The sequence below is a fragment of the Molothrus ater genome, chromosome 2 (genome assembly GCF_012460135.2).
Source record: "Molothrus ater isolate BHLD 08-10-18 breed brown headed cowbird chromosome 2, BPBGC_Mater_1.1, whole genome shotgun sequence".
In the NCBI taxonomy this organism is placed as follows: domain Eukaryota; kingdom Metazoa; phylum Chordata; class Aves; order Passeriformes; family Icteridae; genus Molothrus; species Molothrus ater.
In genome coordinates this window covers 62,893,714-62,906,979 of record NC_050479.2, presented here as the reverse complement: position 1 = coordinate 62,906,979, position 13,266 = coordinate 62,893,714, and the positions used below count along the sequence as shown (strand labels likewise).

The window sequence follows — 13,266 nt, the reverse complement described above, 5'->3', positions numbered from 1 at the left end:
AAATGTTTCTCCCTTCTCCTCCCCACGAAATTTAATTTCATGTAATATAACATAAGAAAAAGTACTTGGTTTATGGTAGTGAAAGCTAAATCCCAATGATCCTTAGCACATAATCTTTTAGATCTTTAAACAGCTCTTGTATTTTAAATAAATTCTGTCATTCTTTTACTTTTACCACAAATTGCCTTTTATTAATCCTGATTCAGACTCAGAAAATATGAAAATAAATTTATCAACTTTACCTGTAATGCACTGAAACTGTCCATCTTCTCTTCTTATTGTAAATGCTTCCCCTGGATTAACTTGCACAAGAATAACCTTAAAAATAAAAGAGTGTTTACAACCATTACAAAGGAATATGTTACAGAAGTTTGGTATGTGCAAAAAAAACCAAAAAAGTTTTACTGGGAAAAAAAGCAGTTTTTTTTTCTGGTTAGTAAATACATTATTTTTCACTTCACACTTCTTGCTGTCTTCATCCCACAGAGAAATAGATAAGAGCAAGAACAAGCATAGATATTTTTAAACAAGCATTTTTCAAAGAATGAAGGAGAGAATAACAACTAAGTAAAACAGTACCTGTACAAATTTTATTTTCTCAACTGCTTGGTATAATTAAAAAACTATTTGTACAGCTTAAATTATTTCAACAAATTGCATTAACTTCAACATTAATCAAACCATTACATAAACTTTCAGAAGGAAGCCTAGAATTCCCAGAGCTTGACATCAACCACTTGACAAACAGTTTTCAACACAAGGAAAATACTGTGTCATGTCCCTCTTTATATGAGCCAAGCATATTTGTACATTCATTAATGATAAAAAAATTAGAACTCATGACAAAGTAAGTGTACCAGATGCCCAGCATGAAACAGTATGTATAATTTTATTTGTGGAAAGCTGGTTATCCCAATTTTGTAAACCCAAGCAATGCAGCAATGATACCAAAGCACACAGCAGCCAAAATAAACAGAGAAAGTTTGTACCAAAGCAGAAGCCTGTCACCATTTTAGATTTCTGTACTTTTATTTGAAACCTGCCCTTCTGTGAGGAAAAGAAGTTTGTTAACATGAAAAACCTAGCTAAAATTATGAACAAAGGAGAAAAAAAACTTTAAAAAGTAGAAAAGCAGGTGCATTTTTTAATTTCCTTTCTGGATAGAACGTTCTTCAGTCTTGCTTGCACACATCTAAATAGAGCCTATGTCCTCCTCCCTCTACAAATCAGTAGGAAAGAAATCTTTAGAAACAGAACTCCTGAGTATTATGGCCAAAAATTTACTTTGTTAAATTCCTAAAAGAAAATAATATCTTTCATGTTTACAAAAACACAACCAACCAACCAAAACCCTCCAGAACCGGAAACTTGAGTGTTACTCATTTTAGGAATACCAGAGACAAAGGAAAGGATAAGAAAATAGCAGAAATCATATTAATTCCTCCCTTTCTGGTGGAGCAATTTCAGAAATTCAAGAAAAGATGGCAAGTTCTAACACTAACATATTGATGAGATAAGACAGACATTCACATTTTCAAGCTTGGGCTGTGTTAGTCAACACTGATTAGCTCAGCTTCGAGCAAGCAATTTAAAAATACTATCTTGTTTCACATGTTTTTTCTAGAAGCTTTGGCTGTTTGAGAAAAAATAATGAACTGTATCAATATTTACATTTTTATCAAGCTATTACATCTTCCAGATCTTCTGAAGCGTGGCTCAATGTAAAATTCAGTTAGCATTCATAATATAATCTAAACAAGATGATTTTAGTAATGAATTTCAAAGAAGACCTAAAGGTCTTCAGAAAATACTGTATTGCCAGAGTTTATTTTGAAGTGTTTGAAGGTAGCATTTTAACAACTGGCTATCATCATCTTCAGAATGTGATGAAGAAGAGAAATATGAATAGATGAGTTCTTACATTTTCTTTTTTGGACTCCCCAAGCAGGCATAACTTTTTCAAGACATATTTCATTGATATACTCTTCCCTCTGCTACAATTGAAAATTTTAGCTTGACGTTTAGACTGGTATAAAAGTACCTAAAAGATTCATGGTACATGAGAATCTTTCTCCATCTGTTATGTGTGGGCTGGATAGCTACATTTGCCCATCTCTTTGGGCTGATTTAGGTGCCCAAACTCCTAGGACGAGCCATTCTGGCTACAGCTGACATGTCAATCTGTACCATTCCCAGCTCAATATTCCTGGTTGCCATCATATGAACTGTGAGAAGCAGAAATGCTTTATGGTGATGCCTGGCCCTTGATTCCTGCTTTTAAAGTAACAGGGAATGTGGGTTGACTGTATTCCCAGTTGTCCCTATTTACCCCGTGTGAGTGCCTGAGGTTGGTAATCTGGGTAATAATGCTGCTGTAGGAACTTGCTGGCTTTCCTCCCCCTGCAGGCCTCTTGCTGCAGGCCATCCAAACCTGAGGTCCAGCTGGCAGAGAGGATTTGAGCATGGGAACACACATACTGGCCCAACTGCAGCAAGTGGGCCCTGTGCCTCCTGGTCCTGTGTTAAATCAGCTTCTCCTGTGTGAGAGGAGAAAAAAAAAATCTTTGTTGCTCACTTCACAGCTGCTCTGAGAAGCTAAAGGCTCAGCATGGCAGCCATGGTCCAACAGCGAGACAGGCACTGCTCAGCAGCAGCAACAGGTCAACTGATGGAGTCCAGCACCATTCTGACACTCAGGATGCCATCAGATTTTCACATCTCTGATGACATCCAACTGCCAATCCAAAGGGTGGGAGTCTCACCAACTTCATGCAGTTTAATTGGATCTCAGTTCCCAGAAACAGGAAACAGAACGTCTTTTGTCAATGGACAATTAGCCTACTTGATGCCTGATTGTATTTCACTGACTCCCACTTTCAGCTTTGTTTTTATGTAGTGCATTCACATTTTTATTTTACAACTATACAAGGTAGGCTGTCTATCCTGTCAAGTGTGCCAAAAGAGATTCTGAGTCAGGGTTGAAATTTCAGAAGTTTCAAGAACTGCTGGCTTGAACAGTCTTTGTGTGGGGCAGTGTATGACCAAAAGGGGTTTCTGGACCAATCTTATCACAGTTCAACCCATAGAGTAATCACAGCTTTGAGAAGGGAATTTCTGACACTCTGCACCTCAGCAGACATGATTTGAAGTAAGAAAAATCAAAGTTATGCATGGAGAGAGATTGGTAGCTTTCTGGTCAGAAGAGATAGTACAAAAGACTGACAGTCACTCACAGGAATTCCCCCTTATCTAATTGAAGTCTGCAGCACATAATCAAGGATGCAAGAAAATTTGTCTAAAGGAAAATGTAACATGGATTTTACATAGCATCATGTTCTAGGTAAAAAAAAAAAAGAAAGAGAAAAATAAATCTATGAGTTATGAGTTGCTTATTTATAGCTCTTTCATCTCGTTTGAGGTGCCCTTGTGCAGGCTTGCACACCCCATCAGCCAACATGTTATTTCATACACCCTGACATCAGTACTTCTGAAAACTGAATATTCTGGATCTTGACCTCCTTCATCTTCTGAGCAAAACATTCAAATTGGCTTGAACTAAGAGAAAAGCTTCGTAAAAATCTGATGGTCCAGCCTTTCTTCCTGTCCCTCAGTCTTTTTGTGACAAATTCTGTTGCTTTACTCACAGCACCCAAAGTTCTGCTACCCAAAGGCTGACATGCATTCTACCCTTCGCCTGCTCCTCTAAGGTAACTATGATACTCAGATAAAAACCTCATTTGTGATGAGTCAGTCTCAGTGGGAGGCACCTTTAGCATGGGCACTTTTCAAGGGCTATTTCTCTTACTAAATCAACAAAACACTAATTGAGAACTTCACAATCTTAACAAAATAATGTGAACTTAGGATACTGAACCCTTGATACAAATTCTAGGATCATACAAGCACTTTTAAAGCACAACCAACTATAATGGAACCTAATACAATTTACAAGTGTAATTTCTGAATGCTATCAGAATTCTGACAGTGTATTTTTGTCTCAAATCATGTTAAGTCATTGTCATTAAGAAATAGGACTATTAGGTCAACTAGTTCTATGTTATTTCCACTGTACCTATAAATTCTTTCCTTTAAACAGTTGTTTAATGATGATCCACATGACCTCAATACAGTTCCTGATGAAAAACAATACAAAATCTCTTTCCAGAGATTAGATACAAGTTGACAATACAAGAGTGCAGATACACACTTATGTTAAAAGCAGCTCTTGCATAAATAAAGAAGTGGCCACTGAATGGCTGAAGTTTGAAATACCTGAAACATCAGTTGTCAAAACTGTTAGTTTTAGAAGTAAAATTTCACACTTTTCAATGGTACTTAATTTTTTTCTATATAGGCTACTTTAGAAAATAAATCCAAACCAAATGAACAACATAGTAAGCTTTGTAGTAGTTTAATTTAATTGCCCAGATTGGCACAGACCTCCTAACAAAAAGCCTTCTAACAAAACTAATAATGCTATGTATTAGAAAGTTCAGTGTGTATTTCCTGAAACTGCTGTTTGAACTCAAGCAGAAGCTGAAGCCAAGCAAGAACATAGGAAACATAGGAACATAGGTCTGGGTCAGCAGCCCATCTAGCCAAGCACTTTGACTCGAATATACCAACTGAGAAGCTGTTTAAGGAGAGTGTGTGAGCCAGGCCACTTTCTGCAGTCCATCTCTCCTACTGTCCATATGTTTGCCTAAACTCTTTGAGTTCACTTACAATTTGAATTGCCTCCACAACCTCCTATGGCAGTAAGAAAATTTCAGGAACTTTCTAGACATTTTAAAATCATCTCCTACTAATGACATATTCCCTAGCTTCTCTGCTATGGGATTTGCTGAAAAACAGTTCTGAATAAATTTCATCCACCTCCTTCAATATTTTTAAAGTCTTGGCATTTCCCATCTACTTGTACCTAGTCTGCAAACCAAGGAGCTTTAATATTCCTGATCTCTCCTGGGAGAACTGCTACATTGCCTTGACCACATCAGTGATACTTAAAGCCACGTTCACATTAGCAAAGCAAGCAGTATTTGGGAGCATTCCCAGATGCTGGAACAGTCACCTGCAATAATGAACATGCTATAGTAGTCCTGAGCATAACACAGGTCCATAAAGATCTGAAAACTGTTCCTGAGATCACTCTTACCTGGAAGTTTGCAAGAAAAGATTTACTAAAATTGACTTGTTTCACGACACAGTCTCAGTCTACATGAACATTCAGAGCACATTTAAAGTACTAATATGTAAACAATTACAGTCAGTATCCTGGAGAAGAACTACAATATGATGCCTTTTTGAAGGACTACATAAGGGACACACTCTAGAGTGGTTTTGAAAATCTATTCTTCACCTTAAATCACAATTTGAGCTTGGCAGATGTGGCAAATAGATTTTTAGAATACAATAATTCTCTCCCTAAAGAATTCCAAATTGAATATAATTTTGTTGCAACTCAAGTAGCATAATCACATTCTACAGAGATATGTAACACTGACTTCCACATACTACCATTAACAGATATAATTATTTTTAAATTATTATATCTTAAGATCTCATATAGGATTTATTACTACATCAGTGTGAGAAGGATAGAAAGTATTTAGATCTTGCATCTAAAGAATCAATGGAAGTACAAATGTTCAAAGAGAAGAATGCTCAATGTTACTTATTTTTATTCAGTAAAACTCTTCACTGTCTGCAAGAGAAAATACAGGATGTTTCTGCAGACTGAAGCAGGAAAGGAGTTTAATGTCTTTTTTCAAGTCCTCGGCTTGTTTCTAACACAAAAGAAATGAATTTGATAAAAATGGCTGGAGTCATAAAGAAACCCCTGTAAGAATGCCAGTAACAAAAGGTGGAAGAGAAAGCTGTGCAAGGCAGAGCTGCAGCCACCTTGACTCAGCAGGCTGCTCCAAAGAAAGGAAGAACTTAAAGCCAAATGTTAACACTTACGTCCATAAAGGTCTAGAAGTAATTTTTATCAGCAAGAAGCAGAGGCTGCAGAAGCCAAAATAGGATCCTTCGAGGTATTTCACTCTGCCAATATGGTCATGGCAGTGTCTTTCAAAAGCAAAAAAGCAACAATAGAAAACACAGCTGATTTCTACCTTACTAATCTTTGTCACTAGGTATACAGACTACTTTCATAAGCACCCTACGATTTTGCTCATGCTGGATGAATACACAGTTAACTTATTTCTTCATTGGAGCACAGTGAGGGCAGAATGGAATTTAAAATACAGAGTTAGCTAATCTTGTTTTGGATATGTTTGTTTGCACAATAATTAAGACCCATTACCTCCACTGAAATAACAATTAAAACCAATCCTTTATTCTGTAAGATAAGCACTTCTACAAGCTTCTGTACTTGAACATCCATCCTCCTAACAGAAGTAGTGATGTACCAGGAGACTGACAGGTTTCAAAATAATTTCAGCCTGACAGAAAAGAAAGGCAGCATTAGACTTGTGGCACCGTCACTAATATGTATTTACACTGCAACATGAAGGAAAAAGCTTCCCTGCTACTTTCAGTGGAAAAAAAAGTGACTAACTATAAATAGCCTTGCACAATTAACACCTGGTCTCTGTCAGGTGGTTAGTAAGAAAGATGGAAACATAAACCTATGGACATTATTGTGAAATACTAATATCAAAATTGGATTAATTCTGAAAAGCACCCTAGATGAGGTGAAAGACTTGCAGAGCAGAAAAACAAAACCAGATTAGGACTAATCCCTAAGCGTTAACATCTTCACTGTTTTAAGGCAACATCTTTCCATAGCAGAAAACTGTAAATACAATTAGAAGTCCAAACTATTTCTGTCCCCGTGGAAGAAAAAAAATCTGATAAGTAAATAATGAAATAAATCAAAGAGCTCTAAAAGCTAACTTCAAAAGATCTCACAGCAAGTTTGACACATTTCTCTTTTGCTCACCATTATATGTGCAAAAGCAGGTCTCAAATAAATTTAAAAGGCTAAAGAGCAAAGCTTCCTCCCCAAATAAACACACACCATACAGCCAATCAAAAACTAGTGCCTCAATTATTTTGTCATTTCTATCAATTACATACATGCAGTGGACCTATAAGGCAAAAGAAATTGTATTTGATAAAAAAATCTACATATTCAAAATATTAATAATACTCTTAGTTTATTGTTTAGGTTCTAAAAATTTGAATTTAGTTCAAAGTAAAAAAAAAACCAAACCCACCAATACCCAGAAAAATCCACAACAAAACAACTCAACACCCCCAAAAAAATGATTGTGTTTAGAAGTATACTAGATACTCTTTTACAGAGACACAAAACAAAGCAAATCCAGAATTAGGACATGTGTTAACCTTCTCCTTCACACTGCTCTATACAGTTATGAGGATCTTCCTGATTGGGAGAATTTTCTGCAGATCAGATTTGAGTAAGGTTTACGGAAGAGTGTTTAACTTACCCTTACCAAATCATAATGATATTAAATATTACACATTTTAGAGCCTATGTTCAAATAATACCTGTATTTCTGACAGGACAGGACTGACTGAAACAGTTTCTGATTCTTCTAAGCCAGCACAAATATCAAGATAATCAAGTCAGATACAATAATACTTTGTTTGCAAGTTTGGTATTTAGAGCCAAATTTTCAAATCGTTCCTAGCACGTAACAATCTGTCTTGTCAAAATAAATGCTTTTAAAGCATTAAAAGATTCTCTATCAGTAAAAGAAGCTATTAGCTACTGAATGTAAAACATCATTAAAAAAAATTAGCTTTCCTAATAATTATGGGTTTATTGCAAGACAGCTAAGTGTTAGCTGAAAAACTGAAACTATAATTTAGAGTTACTGGGATATGGGAGAAAGGTATTTGTATCTGCAATAAAGGAAAATAAATAATCAAGCTTGTTCTGTCTCCAGAATATCTTGGCTCTTAAACCCATCCTTCAGTACCAAGGACTATCAGCTTCCCGAAGAGGAAAAGAAAAAGGTTAATTTTTAAAATCCTGACTGAGACTAAAGAAACCAAAATACATTAAACATTTGTGTCATGTGTCAAGTTGTGGGATAAGCCCACATGAGAACTGTTCTCTCCATAGGTTAGCACTGTCTACAGCCACAAAGGCAAGAAAACTAAAGGCACCAGACTGAATTTCAGTGTAAAAGTGCATTTTGAATGCTTCTCTCTCCCCAGCCACCCACAACCTCACTCTGAAGGGGGAAGAAACTTAAAGAGTTACTTTGTATCTTCCTCTAAAATAAGTTAGATATGCTTTGTGAATTTACATATTTTTCCAGAATGAGTGAAAACTGGGACAAATTTTCCGACCAAGCACAAAGCCTCTGAACATATATAACTAGAATGCTAATATATCATAACAAACTAAATATATCATAACAAACAAACTAAGCAATCCTTTAGAAACAAAGCTGATTCCTAGCCTGGCATACACGTTAAAATACCAAAAAATGTGGGAAGTAAGATGTGAAGGAAAAAGTGGAAGAGGGAGGGAAGCTAGAACATGGTACAATAATTTTAGTCATTATTAATATTATATCTATAACATGAAGAAGTAAGAATGTGTTACATTACAAACTGTGGTTAAAGCACACTTAAATGTAACTACATAGTATGAGACTGCTGCTGTACACCAAGGAAGATTACAAGTTGGAGCAAAACAATATTACTAAAAAGCAGAGTTCTGTTTCTTCCTCATTCTGGAGTGGTTTGGGGGAATGTGTGTGTTTTTTGGGGCTATGGGGAGTTTTGGGGATTTTTTTCTACAAACAAACTTCCTAAAAAGCAAGATGATAAGTGTTCCAAAATGTTTGCTCGGACATTTAAAACCGTAATTTAAAGATAATAGAATCACAAACCATTTCTATACTAGCAGAAACAATACTATTTTGTGAGATGTTTTACTAGGAAAGAGAAGAGGGTTTCAGGCTTGGGTTTGTTTTTTTGTTTTGTTTTGTTTATTATTAATCTTAAAACATCTATATTTAGCATTAATGGTTATAGATGCTGAGTCAGTAGCAAAAGATTGTCAGCAATCACAAATAATGGAAAGACTTCACCAAAATCGTATTTCTAAATGCACTGCTAAAACAAATCAACAGGGAAAAAAAAAAGACAGCAGTGGTTTGTCTAAAAATACTGCAACTGAAATTAGCTCAGCAGTACTCATGAGAAGATTTTTACCCAAAAGGACAAAGGTAGATTAATTCTTGAATATTTTTCAAATTTAGGAAAACATTATAGCTATACTCTTGGTCATTCTGACTTCAAAAAATTTTAAAACACTAAACCTGTTAAGAGGGTGGTACAGCCAAGCTCTTTGTAAGATGTACACTGTATCTTTAACAATCTACCTGCAACAAGATTATAAAAGGGTGTATTTCTAGAAAAGACACAACTTCCAGGCAGAGCTACATTTATGCTCTGTCATTAGGGCATGTATTCAGAACAATTACATTTTTCTCCACTAACAGTTGCAATCAAGATGTTAATTAGTGACATGCTTTATCTCATAACCCATTTGAAAAGCCTTAACACTTTGACTTACTGTTGCTCGCATCCTTTTATTTCTCTCATTCAACTGGTGCTACCACAGTGACAAAGGATGAAGGAAGATTCAACAGGCACCACTCCGGCTGCTCCAATCTGTTCCATTCACTCAGTACTGAGGTAATCTTCGGGGATGTGTGGAACACTGCCCCCCCTCCTGTCAACAGGGCACCTAAACCTGAACGCCACGCAGCAGGATCTCCCTTCACCTTCCTCTATAGCTGTGCATCCGCCAAGCATGTGGAGGCAGGATGTGAAAGGTAGGATCAATTAACAATATAGTCAGCAATACCTACCTCAAGCCTTCCTTCCTATCAAATTAGCCAACGTACAGTGAGCTTCCTGCTGTACATGAATGTATCATGTCACCATAGCAACTAAATCAACAAATAGCTGCTGCAGCATCTGCTTCTGGATCATCTAACGTCAGTCAACAGAAGGTTCGGGTTTAAGAGAACAAAGCTTCCAAATATATGCTGTTTTATAACTGCATTTTTAATTTAGCCTCCTGATTCCCAGATAGGCTATACTAACTCAGGATGAACCAACTTCTGACTTTATAATCTGCGATACAGTTTATGACTTCATTTCTCAAGTAAGCCAGAAAGAAGAGAGGAAAAAAATACTCTGTAAAAGAATAAAAAGAAATAGCAAAGAAATAATCAGCTGGATTCTAATGCACTCCCTCAAACACTGTGCTACTTTATACCATGCATTTACTAAGAGACATGAAAAGAAAGAAATATGTTTCTGAAGTTTGCTATATAATTTACATAGGTCTGCCCTAAATAATACTATAGACAGAAATACCTTTTATTAAATATTCATATTAAAGATATTTCAGATAGCTGACAAATATGGTTTCCCTCTATTAGTCTCCACTTCAGAGCTAAACTGAAAACATCCAGTATTGTTTTCTGGCAACCTCACATCTGTGGTTTTTAATCCCAACAACAGCAGGGGACCACTGGCACACCCTCACCTGAAGAAAGACAGTTACACAGAGAAAAACACACATCTCTCTCTTCTTGTGAGAAATTACTTCAAATACCACTTGTGCACCATTGGTTTAAGTCCTAACCATAGGCAGACAAGACATAGAAAACTGCTTTGAAATTGTCTTGGTATTCAGAATGCAACAACCTGAGATTACAGATTAAATGTCATCTAAGGTATAAAAAATTCTAACATTACTAACATCTGATGTCTTCAAATGTAATAAGTAAGTGTACAAAGACACAGACACCTTTATGTAAAAAGACTCAAACCCACAGCCTATTTAAAATAAAGTAACTTTCCTTTCTTTTAACTTCAAGTCATATTCTAACATTTGATCAGCATGAAATTATTTACCAAGTAAAAGCTTTCCTGGCAAAAAGTACCAGTTATTCATATCCAGTATCATTTTATTATTAAAACCACCTACTTTTAGTTTTCAAAGCAGATGTTTTTCCACCCATCTTTTGTTACAATGAAAATCATTACATCTAGGTTGGCTCCACAGAGTGTGATCCAGTGAGCAAGGAAAACTAGATGCAGACTCAAGATACTAACACTGCTGTGGCTCCCACACCAATTTACTGTGATTTGTGCCTTTGTCACCTCACCTATGCCGGAATCCCCATTTGTAGGGCTTGTCCAATAGTATTTATAAGTTCCTGCATGCTACTAGGTCAAAAAATACTGCAAGACTTGAGTGTTTTAATTCATTAGTAGCACAGAAATTGCCAGATGGAATCACATCTGTGGTCGAGCTAAGGTGATGTCAGTTACAAATACAGCACAAGTTGTTTTTCCATTGACTGTATGTTCAAAATCTGCTGCTTATATCATAACAAGGCTAATGAGGCTATGAACTACTCTTTTCCATAATCAAGCCCACTATCACTTAAAAAACATATTAAATGGAAAAATGCAAAAGATCTAACAGGCCTTACAGAGAGTATATGATTATTAAATAGGAACTTCTGACATCAGTAATAAAAGCTAAATTAAAACAGTACCTTAAATTGTTTTAAATTGCCAAAGGCTTATGAATTTCATGAAGTGTTACTTCCAAGTACTTCTTTCTTGAAGTCATCTTTCAAAAGATCTTTCTGCCTCCCATCTTCTTTTAAACTTAATAAAAGCTTCCTCTCTCCACATGTACATTGGCTACTAACCAATAAAGAATTTTGAAAAATTTAGATTAAGCTTTGTACCACACCAATTCATAGCAGACTCAGCACACAACATCTCCATGTTATCTATAAGGAAATACTAGAATTTTCTTTTTTACTTTAAATGATCTTCTGGTTTTAGTATCAATGACAGACAAAAACATCACTATTTATAGAAGTGCCCTATAGACTTTGATCTTTGTCCAAGTAACGTGAAGCAACACTCTTAAACACCAAAGTTGTAAATCTATTTTCCACTGTATTTTTTTGAGCAAATTCCATTTTACAGGTTTCCCATGACTAGACAATTCTCTACCCTAGCATCTGCTATTACTGACTATAAGGATCTAACTGCTCTAGATATGGAGTTTAAAACCTTCTTCATGAAGAAGAGTAAAGATATGGGCAGTAAAGGGCATCAACAAATCTTGGATTTCAGGATGAGGGAGGAAAGCCATACAGAATTAGTTGTTACATAATATGTTGCAATAGCAATTTACATGCTTGGGATTTAAAAAAAAACAAATACAATCCAAACTATTTCAGCTTACATAGAAAGTAGCTGTATATTTGGAAAAAAGGGAGTGAAAGAAGCCATCTTTCCAGTGACATGCTTCTAAGGCCTGTATTTTCTGAGGACAGATCAAGTAATTCTGCATCATTTTTCTAAAAGGCAGCTGACAGATAATAAAAGCAGTAAACATTTATTCTTTAACCATTGCTACAAGATATTGTCAGCACCACTGATTGTGCTAAGATGACAGAATATCCCTACGAGCAACTGGAAACAGGGAGATTGGAAAGATGCTGAGACTGTTCATTGGCACTGGCATTCAAAAACTACAGATGTCAATAAACTTTCATTGCTCTTTGTAGAAAGGCAGGCTGGAAAGATCCAAGAATTGGGGATTTTTTTTTTCCTATAAAACAAATTTATTCATGAAAAGTTTTTTAAATTCTTACTGTAGCTGTGCTTCTCCTCCTGCTTTTCACGTAGATGATGATCAGTGAAAAAAGGTGACCACTGAGAAGGGGAGACGAAGATGATTTCTAGCCTTGTTTTGTAAAAATACAAAGTTTTTTGAAAAGAACCAGTAAAAGATAAATGTTAAGTTCTGCACTGAATGTCAGTGATAAACATTCAAAACTTGTTAGTGTCCACATATAACAGTGCCAATCAGTGAACATTCCACAGCCTCTGTCTCATTCTTTAGTATTAAGAAATAATTACAATTTTGATCTACTTGCTTCTTCTCTGTCTCTTCTCTTTCACATTCTCAGTTCTCACAGCTTGCCTAAGCAAAGTTTTATTTGCCTCATTTACAGCAAACCCAATCTGTCTCATTAGCATTTCCACAGTCTGTGGTTAGCAGATAGTGCACAGAAAATTTGCTGCTTAAAATAATACCACTATTATATCTTTAAATCAGCAAAAGTATAAACATAAAGATAACAGCAGCGTTTCAAGGAATCTGGATAATGCAACAGACAAACATTTGGGCTTCAAAGTTTTAAGCTAATCCATGTTTACAGGGAATTA

General features: G+C 35.8%; 1 protein-coding gene across 3 annotated transcripts in view; it reads right to left on the bottom strand.

The window, feature by feature from the left end:
* FNDC3A (fibronectin type III domain containing 3A) overlaps positions 1-13,266 on the bottom strand; it is a 111,281-nt gene that overhangs the window by 73,967 nt on the left and 24,048 nt on the right. For 2 of the 3 annotated variants that reach the window (XM_036379292.2, XM_036379298.2), the window contains exon 3: positions 243-318. In XM_036379292.2, the coding sequence (XP_036235185.1) occupies positions 243-318 (76 nt within the window). Of the gene's footprint in view, positions 1-242; positions 319-9,565; positions 9,783-13,266 lie in introns of those variants that run through there. The other variant, XM_036379308.2, reaches the window with a different exon arrangement.